Raw genomic sequence first — 15,916 nt, 5'->3', positions numbered from 1 at the left:
AAGATCATCAAGGACATCAACCACCCGAGCCACTGCCTGTTCACCCCGCTGCCATCCAGAAGGCGAGGTCAGTACAGGTGCATCAAAGCTGGGACCGAGAGACTGAAAAACAGCTTCTATCTCAAGGCCATCAGACTGTTAAACAGCCACCACTAACATTGAGTGGCTACTGCCAACACACTGTCAATGACACTGACTCTACTCCAGCCACTTTAATCATGGGAATCGATGGGAATACTCCAGCCACTTTAATCATGGGAATCGATGGGAAATGATGTAAATATATCACTAGCCACTTTAAACAATGCTACCTTATAGAATGTTACTTACCCTACATTGTTCATCTCATATGCATACGTTGATACTGTACTCTATATCATCGACTGCATCCTTATGTAATACATGTATCACTAGCCACTTTAACTATGCCACTTGGTTTACATACTTATCTCATATGTATATACTGTACTCGATATCATCTACTGTATCTTGCCTATGCTGCTCTGTACCATCACTCATTCATATATCTTTATGTACATATTCTTTATCCCCTTACACTGTGTATGACAGTAGTTTTTTTTGGAATTGTTAGTTAGATTACTTGCTCGTTATTACTGCATTGTCGGAACTAGAAGCACAAGCATTTCGCTACACTCGCATTAACATCTGCTAACCATGTGTATGTGACAAATAAAATTTGATTTGATTTGAGATGACAGCATGGCCACCATGCTAGATGACAGCATGGCCACCATGCTAGATGACAGCATGGCCACCATGCTAGATGACAGCATGGCCACCATGCTAGATGACAGCATGGCCACCATGCTAGATGACAGCATGGCCACCATGCTAGATGGCAGCATGGCCACCATGCTAGATGGCAGCATGGCCACCATGCTAGATGACAGCATGGCCACCATGCTAGATGGCAGCATGGCCACCATGCTAGATGACAGAATGGCCACCATGCTAGATGACAGAATGGGAACCATGCTTAGCTATTGTTAGACTATCAGGCTGTCGATAGACGTTTTGAGTGGCTAGTCCTCATTGCCTTCATTCACCTAATGAGTTTCAGTAGCTGAACCTTTTTAAAGTTCTTCATTCTACTGTCACGTTCTGCTGGCGAGGAGCAGTTGATCGCAGGCAGCTATCGCTCTGTCAGGACTGAGACAATGTTTCTCTCTCTCTCCTCGGGCCTCAACCGGAGACACCATGTGCACTTTAATTACCGGGGGGCCACATGTCCCGACGGACGGAGGAGGGCGGCGCGTCCCGACGGACGGAGGAGGGCGGCGCGTCCCGACGGACGGAGGAGGGCGGCGCGTCCCGACGGACGGAGGAGGGCGGCGCGTCCCGACGGACGGAGGAGGGCGGCCTTAGGATTTCCAACCCAACTTGTCCATTTGAGTGACGTGTATTGTTTAAATAGTTATACTATTATCACCTCGATTTAGACTTCATCTCTGACTCAGCTGTTCCACTGTTCATACTGGACCATAATCCTTTGCTCCATGGGCTACCAAAATGCTGTAGATGTTGGATGATGTGGGGTGAAATTGGAGGCGAAAAGAAAACCGAATGGCGCTCCCCCTCCGTTCGATTGGCCAATGTCCAGTCACTCAGGAATGAGATGGATGAGCGTCGTCTGAGAATCTTCTATCAGAGAGACTTGAACAATATAATGTCTTCGTGAAACGTGGCTGGATGAGGAAGCTATGCTAGTGTAAGCGTTGTGAAATGGCTAGCTAGTTAGCGGTGGTGCACGCTTATAGCTTTTCAATCCGTGACGTCACTCTGTGAGACCTTGAAGTAGTGGTTCCCCTTTGCTCTACAAGGGCGGCGGCTTTTTGTGGAGCGATAGGCAACAATGCTTTGAGGGTGGCTGTTGTCTGTGTGCAGAAGGTCCCTGGTTCGAGCCCAGGTAGGGGCAAGGAGAGGGACGGAAGCTATACTGTTACACTATAATATCGTACTCTGTGGATTCTCCATGAGTGGCAGGATCGGCCGACTGCTTCTGGAAAAACTGTTTTTCCCCATAAATAACTGGTTTGCTGCTTCAAGTTTGAAGGAATTCTTGTGCTTTTGATCACCTGGTTTTAAATGCTGGGTGACTTCAAACCGTCCCACCTCACTTCTACCAACACATCTCCTGTGCCCCTATGGGGTGGTAACTCCAGACCCCCTGTATCCTACCAACACATCTCCTGTGCCCCTATGGGGTGGTAACTCCAGACCACCTGTATCCTACCAACACATCTCCTGTGCCCCTATGGGGTGGTAACTCCAGACCACCTGTATCCTACCAACACATCTCCTGTGTAAACTCAGACCACCTGTATCCTACCAACACATCTCCTGTGCCCCTATGGGGTGGTAACTCCAGACCACCTGTATCCTACCAACACATCTCCTGTGCCCCTAAACTCAGACCACCTGTATCCTACCAACACATCTCCTGTGCCCCTATGGGGTGGTAACCCCAGACCACCTGTATCCTAACAACACTTCTCCTGTTAAAACTCCAGACCACCTGTATCCTACCAACACATCTCCTGTTTAAACTCCAGACCACCTGTATTCTACCAACACATCTCCTGTGCCCCTATGGGGTGTTTAAACTCCAGACTACCTGTATTCTACCAACACATCTCCTGTTTAAACCCCAGACCACCTGTATCCTACCAACACATCTCCTGTGCCCCTATGAAACTCCAGACCACCTGTATCCTACCAACACATCTCCTGTGCCCCTATGGGGTGTTTAAACTCCAGACCACCTGTATCCTACCAACACATCTCCTGTTTAAACTCCCAGACCACCTGTATCCTAACAACACTTCTCCTGTTAAAACTCCAGACCACCTGTATTCTACCCACAGAAACGCATTCAAGGCACTCCCTCGTCCTCCCTTCGGGCAAATCTTACCGTGACTCCATTCTCCTGCTTCCTGTTTACAAACAAAAGCTTAAACAGGATGTACCAGTGACGCACTCCAATACAGAAGTGGTCGGACAAAGCCGACCCGCTTACAATGAACGTGACATATACAAGAAGTCTACGACCTCCGAGTCTTCAAACCTGTAGAAAGGCAATATAGGAGGAAAAAGGCTTCCTATTACACCGACTATGAAGCTTGTCGTATATGTGACTGGGTCTGTCAGACAGTAACGGATTACAAAGGGAAACCAAGTCATGAACTTCCCAGAGACACAAAACTCCCAAACGAGCTACATGTCTTTTTATGCTCTGAGGAATATAACACTGTGCCTTGCGTGAAAAAGCCCCTGCTTTTCCTGACGACTGTGTGATCTCGCTCTCCGTGGCCGATGTGAGCAAAACATTTCAACAGGTTAACAATCAATCAATCAAATGTATTGAAATCCCTTCTTACATCAGCTGATGTCACAAAGTGCTGTACAGAAACCCAGCCTAAAACCCCAAACAGGAAGCAGTGCAGGTGTAGAAGCACAGTGGCTAGGAAAAAACTCCCTAGAAAGGCCAGAACCTAGGAAGAAACCTAGAGAGGAACCAGGCTAGGAAAAAACTCCCTAGAAAGGCCAGAACCTAGGAAGAAACCTAGAGAGGAACCAGGCTAGGAAAACCTCCCTAGAAAGGCCGCCGTGCCAGATGGAATACCAGGGCGGTTTTCAAAGCATCCGCCGACCTTCTGGCAGGTGTCGACAGACATTTTCACTCTCTCGTTGTCCAAGTCTGTAATCCCAACATGTGTCAACCTGACCGCCATTGTCCCTGTTCCAAAGAGCTCCAAGGTAACCTACCTAAATGACGATCGCCCTGTAGCACTCATGTATAATAAGGAAGTGGTTTGAAAGACTGGTCATGAAGCACCATCATCCCAGACACCCTAGACCCATTCCAATTCGTATACCGCCCTAACAGATCCACAGATAAAACCGTCTCGATTGCACTTCACACTGCCCTCTCCCACCTGGACAAGAAGGGTCATAACTATGTGAGAATACTGTTCATTGACGACAGCTCAGCGTTCAACATCATAGCTTAGTCCCCTCCAAGCTCATCACTAAGGTCCCTGGGACTAAACACCTCCCTCTGCGACTGACTTCCTGACAGGCCGCCCCCAGGTGGTGAGGCTAGGCAACAACACCTCCGTCGCGCTGGCCCGCAACAAGGGGGCCCATCGGGTGTGTGCTTAGTTCCCTCATGTACTTCCTGTTCACCCACAACTGCGTGGCCATACATGACTCCAACACCAAGTTTTACTGACAACACAACGGTGGAAGGCCTGATCACCGGTGGCGATGAGTCAGCCTACAGGGAGGAGGTCAGAGACTTAGCAATGTGTTGCCAGGACAACAACCTCTCCCTCAACGTCAGTAAGGCCAAGGAGCTCTTTGAGGACTACAGGAGAAAGAGGGGAGAGCACATTCACATCGATGTTGTGTAGCGGGTCGAGAGCTTTAAGTTCCTTGTCGTCCACATCACCAATGATTTACCATGGTCCACACACACCACACAGTGTTGTGTGCCTCAGTAAGCCCCCTCTGTTCTGTAGCTAGATGGTCCTCTCTCTTTACAGTAAGCCCCCTCTGTTCTGTAGCTAGATGGCCCTCTCTCTTTACAGTAAGCCCTCTCTGTTCTGTAGCTAGATGGTCCTCTCTCTTTACAGTAAGCCCCCTCTGTTCTGTAGCTAGATGGCCCTCTCTCTTTACAGTAAGCCCCCTCTGTTCTGTAGCTAGATGGTCCTCTCTCTTTACAGTAAGCCCCCTCTGTTCTGTAGATGGCCCTCTCTTTACTTTTCAGTAAGCCCTCTCTGTTCTGTAGCTAGATGGCCCTAAGCCCCCTCTGTTCTTACAGATGGTAAGCCCTCTCTGTTCTGTAGCTAGATGGCCCTCTCTTTACAGTAAGCCCTTCTGTTCTGTAGCTAGATGGTCCCTCTCTTTTTACAGTTCTGTTCTGTAGCTAGATGGCCCTCTCTTTTACAGTAAGCCCTCTCTGTTCTGTAGCTAGATGGCCCTCTCTCTTTACAGTTCTCTGTTCTGTAGCTATATGGCCCTAAAGCCCCCTCTGTTCTGTAGCTAGATGGGCGGCTCTCTTTAGGGTAAGCCCCCTCTGTTCTTAGCTAGATGGCCCTCGTTGGACTAGTAACCGTTCTGAAGGTTCTTTTCAAACCCCTGTTCTGTAGCTGACATGGTACAGTAAGCCCTCTGTTCTGTTCTGGCCCTCTCTCTTTACAGGCTGTTAACCCTCTGTTCCCAGGCCCCCTCTGTTCTGAAAATAAGAATTTGTGTTCTGTAACTGATGGCCTGGTTTTAAATAAAGTTCTGTAATATATATAATAGGCTTAGATAATTGCTAGTTAAGGGCCTGGCGTCTCTAAATCTTTCTGCACTTTCCCCCTCTCTCTCCCGCGTGTCGCTGGTCGGGCGACCTTGCGGTGCTGCTCGCATTCAGACAGAACCATGTTCTGTTGGGGTTTAACTGTGGGGTTGTGCTACAGCGGAGGAGGATATTTACAGTACCAGAATAACCCAGTCTCTCCATCCATCCCTCTTTGTTATATTGGTGGTCTTCAGAGGTGATGGGAGGCTGGGTCTGTATTAGAAGGTGTCTAGCCTACTGAGATATGTTATATTGGTGGTCTTCAGAGGTGACGGGAGGCTGGGTCTGTATTACAGACAGAAGGTGTCTAGCCTACTGAGATATCTCTGTTATATTGGTGGTCTTCAGAGGTGACGGGAGGCTGGGTCTGTATTACAGACAGAAGGTGTCTAGCCTACTGAGATATCTCTGTTATATTGGTGGTCTTCAGAGGTGACGGTAGGCTGGGTCTGTATTACAGACAGATGGTGTCTAGCTTACTGAGATATGTTATATTGGTGGTCTTCAGAGGTGACTGGAGGCTGGGTCTGTATTACAGACAGATGGTGTCTAGCTTACTGAGATATCTGTTATATTGGTGGTCTTCAGAGGTGACTGGAGGCTGGGTCTGTATTACAGACAGATGGTGTCTAGCCTACTGAGATATCTGTTATATTGGTGGTCTTCAGAGGTGACTGGAGGCTGGGTCTGTATTAGACAGATGGTGTCTAGCTTACTGAGATGTGCTCAACCAGTGTGCTCCAGGAAGAACAACATGGCCCTCCCTGACACAGGCTAAAGGTCAGGTAGAGGGCGGTAATTGTCCAGCTGGGATTTAGATTGGACACTGACACTCTGACTCTAATTCATTATGGCCACTGATTGGTGCGTGACTCTCAGAGCTTCACGGAAGTTCTAGAATAGATTCCAGAATTCCACAGCAGGCATCAGTCTTCGTTCAGGGGGAGGGGAGCAGGGGTTACCAGGGGCGACATGTGATGGGGTCAGAATGCAGTTGAATGATTTGCCTTCGCAGCCACATGCAGTGCCTTGACAGAACTTCACAAAATCACATTGTATGTGTCACCTGTGCTGAAAACAACAGGTACATTGTACACAGAGACAAACATTACCATTCTTACAAATGGACAATAAACATACTTTTCTACCACCTATTCTATTCCTTATAGTGAATAACCTTACAGTGAAAAGCTTGCTTATGAGCCCTTAACCAACAATGCAGTTTTAAGGGGAAAAAAATCTGTGCTATTAACAGGGTGTTACGGTACAGAGTCAATGTGGAGGCTATATACAGGGTGTTACGGTACAGAGTCAATGTGGAGGCTATATACAGGGTGTTACGGTACAGAGTCAATGTGGAGGCTATATACAGGGGGTACTGGTACAGAGTCAATGTGGAGGCTATATACAGGGTGTAACAGTACAGAGTCAATGTGGAGGCTATATACAGGGGGTACAGGTGCAGAGTCAATGTGGAGGCTATATACAGGGGTAACCAGAGTACAGAGTCAATGTGGAGGCTATATACAGGGGGTACCGGTACAGAGTCAATGTGGAGGCTATATACAGGGGGTACCGGTACAGAGTCAATGTGGAGGCTATATACAGGGGGCACTGGTGTCAAAGTAATTGAGATAATATGTACATGTAGGTAGTTATTAAAGTGACTATGCAAAGATAATAACAGAGGGTAATAAACAGTAGTAGTAGCAGTAGCAGCATAGAAGTGACCTGTTTAGAAGCCTCTTGGACCTAGATTTGGCGCTCCGGTACCACTTGCCGTGTGATAGCAGAGAGAACAGTCTATGACTAGGGTGGTTGGAGCCTTTGACAATTTGTAGGGCTCTGACACCACCTGGTATAGAGGTCCTGGATGGCAGGAAGCTTGGCCTCAGTGATGTACTGGGCCGTAAGCACTACCCTCTGTAGCGCCTTGCGGTCGGAGGCCGAGCAGTTGCCAACCAGGCAGTGATGCAACCCGTCAAGGTGCTCTCGATGGTGCAGATGTAAAACCTTTTGAGGATCTGAGGACCTAGACCCATGGTCCCATGGTCCAGTTGCAGAGGGAGGTGTTTAGTCCCAGGATCCAGTTGCAGAGGGAGGTGTTTAGTCCCATGGTCCAGTTGCAGAGGGAGGTGTTTAGTCCCAGGGTCCAGTTGCAGAGGGAGGTGTTTAGTCCCATGGTCCAGTTGCAGAGGGGTGTTTAGTCCCATGGTGTTTGTTTAGTCCCAGGGTCCAGTTGCAGAGGGAGGTGTTTAGTCCCATGGTCCAGTTGCAGAGGGAGGTGTTTAGTCCCAGGATCCAGTTGCAGAGGGAGGTGTTTAGTCCCATGGTCCAGTTGCAGAGGGAGGTGTTTAGTCCCATGGTCCAGTTGCAGAGGGAGGTGTTTAGTCCCATGGTGTTGCAGAGGGAGGTGTTTAGTCCCATGGTCCAGTTGCAGAGGGAGGTGTTTAGTCCCAGGGTCCAGTTGCAGAGGGAGGTGTTTAGTCCCAGGGTCCAGTTGCAGAGGGAGGTGTTTAGTCCCATGGTCCTTCGTGATGAGCTTTGAGGGCACTTTGGTGTTGAACACTGAGCTGTAGTCAATGAACAGCATTCTCACATAGGTGTTCCTTTTGTCCAGGTAGGAAAGGGTAGCGTGGAGTGTAATAGAGATTGTATCATCTGTGGATCTGTTGGGGCGGTATGCAAATTGGAGTGGGTCTAGGGTTTCTGGGATGATGGTGTTGATGTGAGCCATGACCAGCCTTTCAAAGAATTTCATGGCAACAGATGTGAGTGCTACGGTTGGTAGTCATTTAGGTAGGTTACCTTATTGTTCTTTGGCACAGGGACTATGGTGGTCTGCTTGAAACATGTTGGTATTAAGGACTCAGACAGGGAGAGTTTGAAAATGGCAGTGAAGACACTTGCCAGTTGGTCAGCGCACGCTTTGAGTACACATCCTGGTAATATGTCTGGCCCTGCGGCCTTGTGAGTGTTGACTTGTTTAAAGGTCTTCCTCTCATCGGCTGCGGAGACCGTGATCACACAGTCTTCTGTAACAGCTAGTGCTCTCATGCATGTTTCAGTGTTACTTGCCTCGAAGTTAGCATAGAAGTTATTTAGCTCCTCTGGTAGGCTCGTGTCACAGGGCAGCTCTCGGCTGAGTCATATTTATCAACGAGTAATAGTCGATCAGGATAGGTTAGTTTTCTGTAAGTACAGGGCCCATTTCAGGGATGTTAGAGAAGCGGGCTGGGTTCATGTGAAACTATAGCTAGGTCATAGTAACATGGTTTAACTACACTGAAGATGACCACTGGTCGGGCACTAATCTGTTATGGTCGACATTGTATGTAGCCTAGTGGTTAGAGCGTTGGGCACGTAACCGAATGGTTGCTGGTTTGAAGGTACAAATCTGTCGTTCTGCTCCTGACTGGCAGTTCCCCGGTAGGCCGTCATTGTAAATAAGAATTTGTTCTTAACTGACTTGCCTAGTTAAAGGTTAAATATTTACATATCTTAAATGGTGATTTTTCTCTTGAAACAAGCCATTGTATTGCCATTCTGTGGCCATTTTGTAAACAGTTTAGTGTTGTCCTCTCATTCCAGCGTGTAACACTGAGGTGGAGAAGGTGTGTAAAGTGTCATCTGAAGATCACCTACAGCCCTTCAAGGACAAGATGGAGGAATTCCTCAGCCAAGGTAGGAGAGAATTCACTACTATGGACACACACACACAAACACACACAAACACACACACACTACTATGGATACACACACACACTACTATGGACACACACACACACTACTATGGACACACACACACACACACACACACTACTATGGACACACACACACACACACACACACACACACACACACACACACTACTATGGACACACACACTACTATGGACACACACACACAAACACACACACACTACTATGGACACACACACACGGACGGACGCACACATCTTTGTTTTCAAGAATTTTCAGGACTTTTTGAGGAGTAAAATTGTATTCCCATTCAAAGTCCTATTTTCCCCCAAACCCAAAACGTAACCCAAAACGTAACCCAAAACGTAACCCTAAACGTAACCCAAACCCTAAACGTAACCCGGACCCTAAACGTAACCCGGACCCTAAACGTAACCCGGACCCTAAAGCCTAAAATATATAATTTTAACATATTCAGGAAACAAAAAAAGTCCTAGAGTTTTGTTATCCAACCTTGTCAGAACATTCTGGTAATGTAGGAAACATGTATACACACACACACACACACACCTAATTTTAACATATTCAGGAAACAAAAAAAGTCCTAGAGTTTTGTTATCCAACCTTGTCAGAACGACGAGGAGCTTCATGCCAACTTCAATGTCCATTAGGCGTGTCACGTCCCCATTTTAATTTCCATTGTTTTCATGGCATCTCGTTAAAATTGTTTGACTAATATTTTGTTATTGTTGACAAAATGAACACTGACGTTTCAATGATGCCAAAGTTATTGGTCCACTGGGGAGAGTTTCATTGCGTAATGATTTTACTGAGTTACATTTACTGATTATATGGAATTCACGTGACTGGGCAGGGGTGCAGCCTGGGAGGGCACGGGCCCAGCCACAGGGGAGCTAGGCCCAGCCACAGGGGAGCTAGGCCCAGCCACAGGGGAGCTAGGCCCAGCCACAGGGGAGCTAGGCCCAGCCACAGGGGAGCTAGGCCCAGCCACAGGGGAGCTAGGCCCAGCCACAGGGGAGCTAGGCCCAGCCACAGGGGAGCTAGGCCCAGCCACAGGGGAGCTAGGCCCAGCCACAGGGGAGCTAGGCCCAGCCACTTGGCAGCCAGGCCCACCCACAGGGGAGCTAGGCCCAGCCAATCAGAAATTAGTTTCCCCCACAAAAGGGTTTACTACAGACATAAATAGTCCTCAGCACCACCCCCCCCCTCAGACGATCCCGCTGATGAGGAAGTCTGATGTGGAGGTACCGGGGCTGGCGAGCTACAAGCGGTCTGCTGCTGTGAGGTCACTTGGACAAGCTGCAGATTATGGTGGAGAAACATTGGATTTCTATTGTTGTTTTTATGGTTCAGTGGAGAGATTGATCTGAACTGGTTGTTTAATCTCACCCAGTGGACTTCACATTATTGACTTCTTGATGATCTTCCCCTGAAATGTACTAATTCCAAATTCCTCACATTCATTTCCTCCCCCCTGTTTTCTTAAGACAATTATATGGACCCCAGTTGAAAGCAAATCACTGAGCAGCAATTTCATTGAGCAGTAATTTCACCTATTGAGAGGCATTATAAATCAAAGTGACTCTGGTATCCTGCTTGATTGTCGTGGCAGACTATTCCGGGCTCAGAGCTGTCGTGGTCTGGGTTATCTGGATGTGATTAGCCCGGACCAGTAAGAACCCAGCGCCACTTATTAAAGGGAAAGCTCCACCCCGAAAACAATATTTTGGTATTTGATTCATTAGTCCATTGTTGACATCGTCCCAAAATGTTTTGCTTGTCAGCACCCAAGTTTTCAAAATATTTAACTTCCAAATACAGAAATCGTCCCCGTATGATGCATTTTGTTGCATAATTTGACGCTGCGTTTTGAATCATATGAATCCATGGTTTCTGTATTTTGGAAGTGACATACCTTCACATGAGTGTAGACAAGCAAAACATTTTGGGACGATGTCAACAATGGATGAATGAAACAAATTCCCAAAGAGTTTTTGGATGGCGTTTTCCTTTATCATGGTGGATAATGCCTCGTGACCATTGACGTTCCGTCCACCATGAGAGATTTCGGTAACCTTCCATGGCCATTCATCTTTGCCTGTGACCCGTGAGGACCTCAGGGTCTGGGGTGTCGGGCATTAACCCCTGAGCTTGTCTGCCTGGAGATGTCAATGTTTCTGCCACCCCCCTTCCACCTCTCACACCGAGAACCTCACTGCTGCAGGCTGCTGTGTCACTCTCCATTCAGCTTCACAGTGAAATCTCTCTTTTTACCCACAACTGGGATCAATTTGTGAGAGAGCACCCCTGGCACTGACCCCTGATACCCCACTGCAACCCCTAATGCCCCTAATGGAGACCCTACTTCCCCAGATCGCCCACTACCAGAGCCACCGATGCCATGGCTAACTGCACTCTAACGAACAGTTATTCAGGAACTTCCAAGTGGGTCGTAGGCTGATGTATGACAGCACCCACACACTTTACATTGAAATGGGAATCTAAATGGTTGCTTGGTGCAGGTCTCCCTGACTGGGAGGTAATGGTTGTCTTGGGGCAGGTCTCTCTGACTGGGAGGTAAAGGTTATCTCTCTGACTGGGAGGTAAAGGTTGTCTCTGACTGGGAGGTAAAGGTTGTCTCTCTGACTGGGAGGTAAAGGTTGTCTCTGACTGACTGGGAGGTAAAGGTTGTCTCTGACTGGGAGGTAAAGGTTGTCTCTGACTGACTGGGAGGTAAAGGTTGTCTCTGACTGACTGGGAGGTAAAGGTTGTCTCTGACTGGGGAGGTAAAGGTTGTCTCTGACTGACTGGGAGGTAAAGGTTGTCTCTGACTGACTGGGAGGTAAAGGTTGTCTCTGACTGACTGGGAGGTAAAGGTTGTCTCTGACTGGGAGGTAAAGGTTGTCTGACTGGGAGGTAAAGGTTGTCTCTGACTGACTGGGAGGTAAAGGTTGTCTCTGACTGGGAGGTAAAGGTTGTCTGGGGGAGGTAAAGGTTGTCTCTGACTGACTGGGAGGTAAAGGTTGTCTCTGACTGACTGGGAGGTAAAGGTTGTCTCTGACTGACTGGGAGGTAAAGGTTGTCTCTGACTGACTGGGAGGTAAAGGTTGTCTCTGACTGACTGGGAGGTAAAGGTTGTCTCTGACTGACTGGGAGGTAAAGGTTGTCTGGGGAGGTAAAGGTTGTCTCTGACTGAGGTAAAGGTGGGAGGTAAAGGTTGTCTGACTGGGGAGGTAAAGGTTGTCTCTGACTGACTGGGAGGTAAAGGTTGTCTCTGACTGACTGGGAGGTAAAGGTTGTCTCTGACTGGGAGGTAAAGGTTGTCTGGGAGGTAAAGGTTGTCTCTGACTGACTGGGAGGTAAAGGTTGTCTCTCTGACTGACTGGGAGGTAAAGGTTGTCTCTCTGACTGACTGGGAGGTAAAGGTTGTCTCTGACTGACTGGGAGGTAAAGGTTGTCTCTCTGACTGGGAGGTGGGAGGGAGGTAAAGGTTGTCTCTCTGACTGGGAGGTAAAGGTTGTCTCTCTGACTGGGAGGTAAAGGTTGTCTCTCTGACTGGGAGGTAAAGGTTGTCTCTCTGACTGGGAGGTAAAGGTTGTCTCTGACTGACTGGGAGGTAAAGGTTGTCTCTCTGACTGACTGGGAGGTAAAGGTTGTCTCTCTGACTGACTGGGAGGCCAATAGGATGGTTTAGTGAGGGACCACAGAGATCTTATTGTTCACTATGTCAATAGGTTCCACCTGAAGACCAATAGGATGGTTTAGTGAGGGACCACAGAGATCTTATTGTTCACTGTACAGTACCAGTCAAAAGTTTGGACAGACCAAGTCATTCAAGGATTTTAGTTTATTTTTATGATTTTCTTCATTGTAGAATAATACTGAATAACTATGAAATAACACACATGGAATCATGTAGTAACCAAAAAAGTGTTAAACAAATCAAAATATATTTTAGATTCTTTAAAATAGCCACCCTTTGCCTTGACAACTTTGCACACTCTTGGCATTCTGTCAACTACTACCCTGACTGAGAGACTAGGCTGTTCTGAGACCTGTCAACTACTGAGAAACGAGCGATCCTATTTACAATAACTACTGTTGTCTTTCATGTTTCCTGTCTTGCAGCTAAATCTGACCTGGAGATCCAGGAGACGCAGCTCAGTGACACTCACAAGTTGTAAGGAACCGTTTCAATGCAGTCATAACATCTGTACCTACTACTTTAAGATACATTTACGAGTTCTATACCCACTGGGCAATGGTTGAATCATTGAAATGCCGTGGAACCAACGTGGAATAGACGTTGAGTTGATGTCTATGCTCACTGGGTACAAATTACGTTTTTTTTTGTGTGTTTTCTTCTGAGTTTAAGCAAACAGTGTTGTCATCCAATATAGCAGCATAGTTTGACAGTTTGGAATAAAGTAGAGTTTTTAGCTAGTAAAGCTCTATATTTTGGGAAACCCTATTTAATGAATACCTCATGTAACAGTGTAAAGTATTTATTTCCACATTCCTACAGTTGTAAAACACATTCTATCTTTGTTTCGTTACCCTCCGTCTCCGTTGGTCTATAACAGTGTTGTTGTTGTAGGTTCCTGGAGTTGACGGTGTTCTACCAGGTGAAGGCTAAGATGGGAGAGAAGGAGGTTTCCCCCCACACCTTCTTCTCCGTGTGGCACGACTTCTCCTCCGACTTTAAAGACCTGTGGAAGAAGGAGAACAAGATGATCCTACAGGAAAGGTACCAACCAGTCCTGTGTTTTTTTTTTTTAACATCCAGATGTTTTAAATTAGATCATGAGTTTATTATGTACAGGTTACTATGTTAGAATTGAAGACTGTGCTTTGTCTCACTGAAACTCATTGAGACCGGTTGGTTACTTTCCAGGAATCCGAAATGCATCAGGATTGACTTGTTTGGATACATGATGTTCTTCGCTGTTTTTAAAGAAGGAATGTTACAGATAAATGTGTTTTTTATAGGGCTTTACAGGGCTTTACAGGGCTTTACAGGGCTTTACAGGGCGCTTACTCTACTCTGTCATCACTGCTGACCTTTCTACCAGCTTGACTCTGCTAGGTCTTTAGTGTAGAGAATCATTGTACCATCTAAACTGCTGTGAATTAAATATATTTTTCATAACAAAAATATTGTATTTTCAGCTGTTTGAAGCTGGTGTTACAAAACCCAAAGTCGGGACGCAAAAATAAATCTTAATGGAAGCATAGAAATAGAGCAGATCTACCCGCTTCTTAGACTTGTTTTCAATGAGAACGACAGATCTATAACATACACATCTTTGTGAATTTGTTTGGGTCGCCCAAAAAGTAACACATTGCAGCTTTAAGTTACCACACATGCTTTTCCAGCCATCTTAGGGGCAGTATTAGGAGGAATTGTTTTATATTAGTCAGGGGTCTAACACACAGTATTAGGAGGAATTGTTTTATATTAGTCAGGGGTCTAACACACAGTATTAGGAGGAATTGTTTTATTAGTCAGGGGTCTAACACACAGTATTAGGAGGAATTGTTTTATATTAGTCAGTGGTCTAACAGACAGTATTAGGAGGAATTGTTTTATATTAGTCAGGGGTCTAACACACAGTATTAGGAGGAATTGTTTTATATTAGTCAGTGGTCTAACAGACAGTATTAGGAGGAATTGTTTTATATTAGTCAGGGGTCTAACACACAGTATTAGGAGGAATTGTTTTATATTAGTCAGTGGTCTAACAGACAGTATTAGGAGGAATTGTTTTATATTAGTCAGGGGTCTAACACACAGTATTAGGAGGAATTGTTTTATTAGTCAGTGGTCTAACAGACAGTATTAGGAGGAATTGTTTTATATTAGTCAGGGGTCTAACACACAGTATTAGGAGGAATTGTTTTATATTAGTCAGGGGTCTAACACACAGTATTAGGAGGAATTGTTTTATATTAGTCAGTGGTCTAACAGACAGTATTAGGAGGAATTGTTTTATATTAGTCAGGGGTCTAACACACAGTATTAGGAGGAATTGTTTTATATTAGTCAGGGGTCTAACACACAGTATTAGGAGGAATTGTTTTATTAGTCAGTGGTCTAACAGACAGTATTAGGAGGAATTGTTTTATATTAGTCAGGGGTCTAACAGACAGTATTAGGGGGAATTGTTTTATATTAGTCAGGGGTCTAACAGACAGTATTAGGAGGAATTGTTTTATATTAGTCAGGGGTGTAACACACAGTATTAGGAGGAATTAGTTTATATTAGTCTGGTCTAGCAGACAGGAGGTTTTGTTTTATATTAGTCAGTGATCTAACAGACAGGAGGAATTGTTTTGTATTAGTCAGTGGTCTAACAGACAGTATTAGGAGGAATTGTTTTATATTAGTCAGTCATCTAACAGAGACAGTAATACTTTTGCGGTGGTCTTGGTGTGTGTGTGTCGTATTCTGTTCCATTAGTATTCCATCACTGTTGTTACCCCCATGGTTGAATCGTGATCTCCCATAACGTTCCCCATGTGTTTAATATCAGATCATATCTGTCTCCATTAAAACCCATTCAAAAAGCAGGCAAACCTGTCACTGAACCACATCAGTGAATATGTATTCATCCCCAATATTAAAAAGACTGCTAAGGCTTTGTCCCAAATGGCACCCCATTCCCTATATTGTGCACTACTTTTGACCAAGTGTCCTTAGGGAGTAGGGTGCCGTTTGGGACCACAGCCTAGACTGGTCCGGTTTGCTTCCAGTTGTTCGATGAGGTTGCCTGATAATACAGAGTCAACAAAGTAGAAATGATCCCCTGACCCCGGGGAAGCGATG

General features: G+C 46.2%; 1 protein-coding gene and 1 long non-coding RNA gene across 2 annotated transcripts in view; both read left to right on the top strand.

Annotated features, from left to right (window-relative positions):
• LOC112240528 (formin-2-like) overlaps positions 1–15,916 on the top strand; it is a 114,309-nt gene that overhangs the window by 85,698 nt on the left and 12,695 nt on the right. The window contains 3 exon segments of the mRNA XM_042315844.1: positions 8,960–9,052; positions 13,219–13,270; positions 13,688–13,837. Coding sequence (XP_042171778.1) covers positions 8,960–9,052; positions 13,219–13,270; positions 13,688–13,837 — 295 coding nt within the window.
• On the top strand, positions 12,016–12,469 carry LOC121845071. Its single transcript, XR_006082327.1, has 3 exons — positions 12,016–12,034; positions 12,324–12,379; positions 12,422–12,469. It is a non-coding gene; the product is annotated as an uncharacterized LOC121845071 (long non-coding RNA).

The sequence above is a fragment of the Oncorhynchus tshawytscha genome, unplaced genomic scaffold, assembly GCF_018296145.1.
Source record: "Oncorhynchus tshawytscha isolate Ot180627B unplaced genomic scaffold, Otsh_v2.0 Un_contig_3532_pilon_pilon, whole genome shotgun sequence".
Classification (NCBI taxonomy): Eukaryota; Metazoa; Chordata; class Actinopteri; order Salmoniformes; family Salmonidae; genus Oncorhynchus; species Oncorhynchus tshawytscha.
The sequence above is the reverse complement of the archived record's forward strand: the minus strand, read 5'-3'. Positions and strand labels throughout refer to the sequence as shown.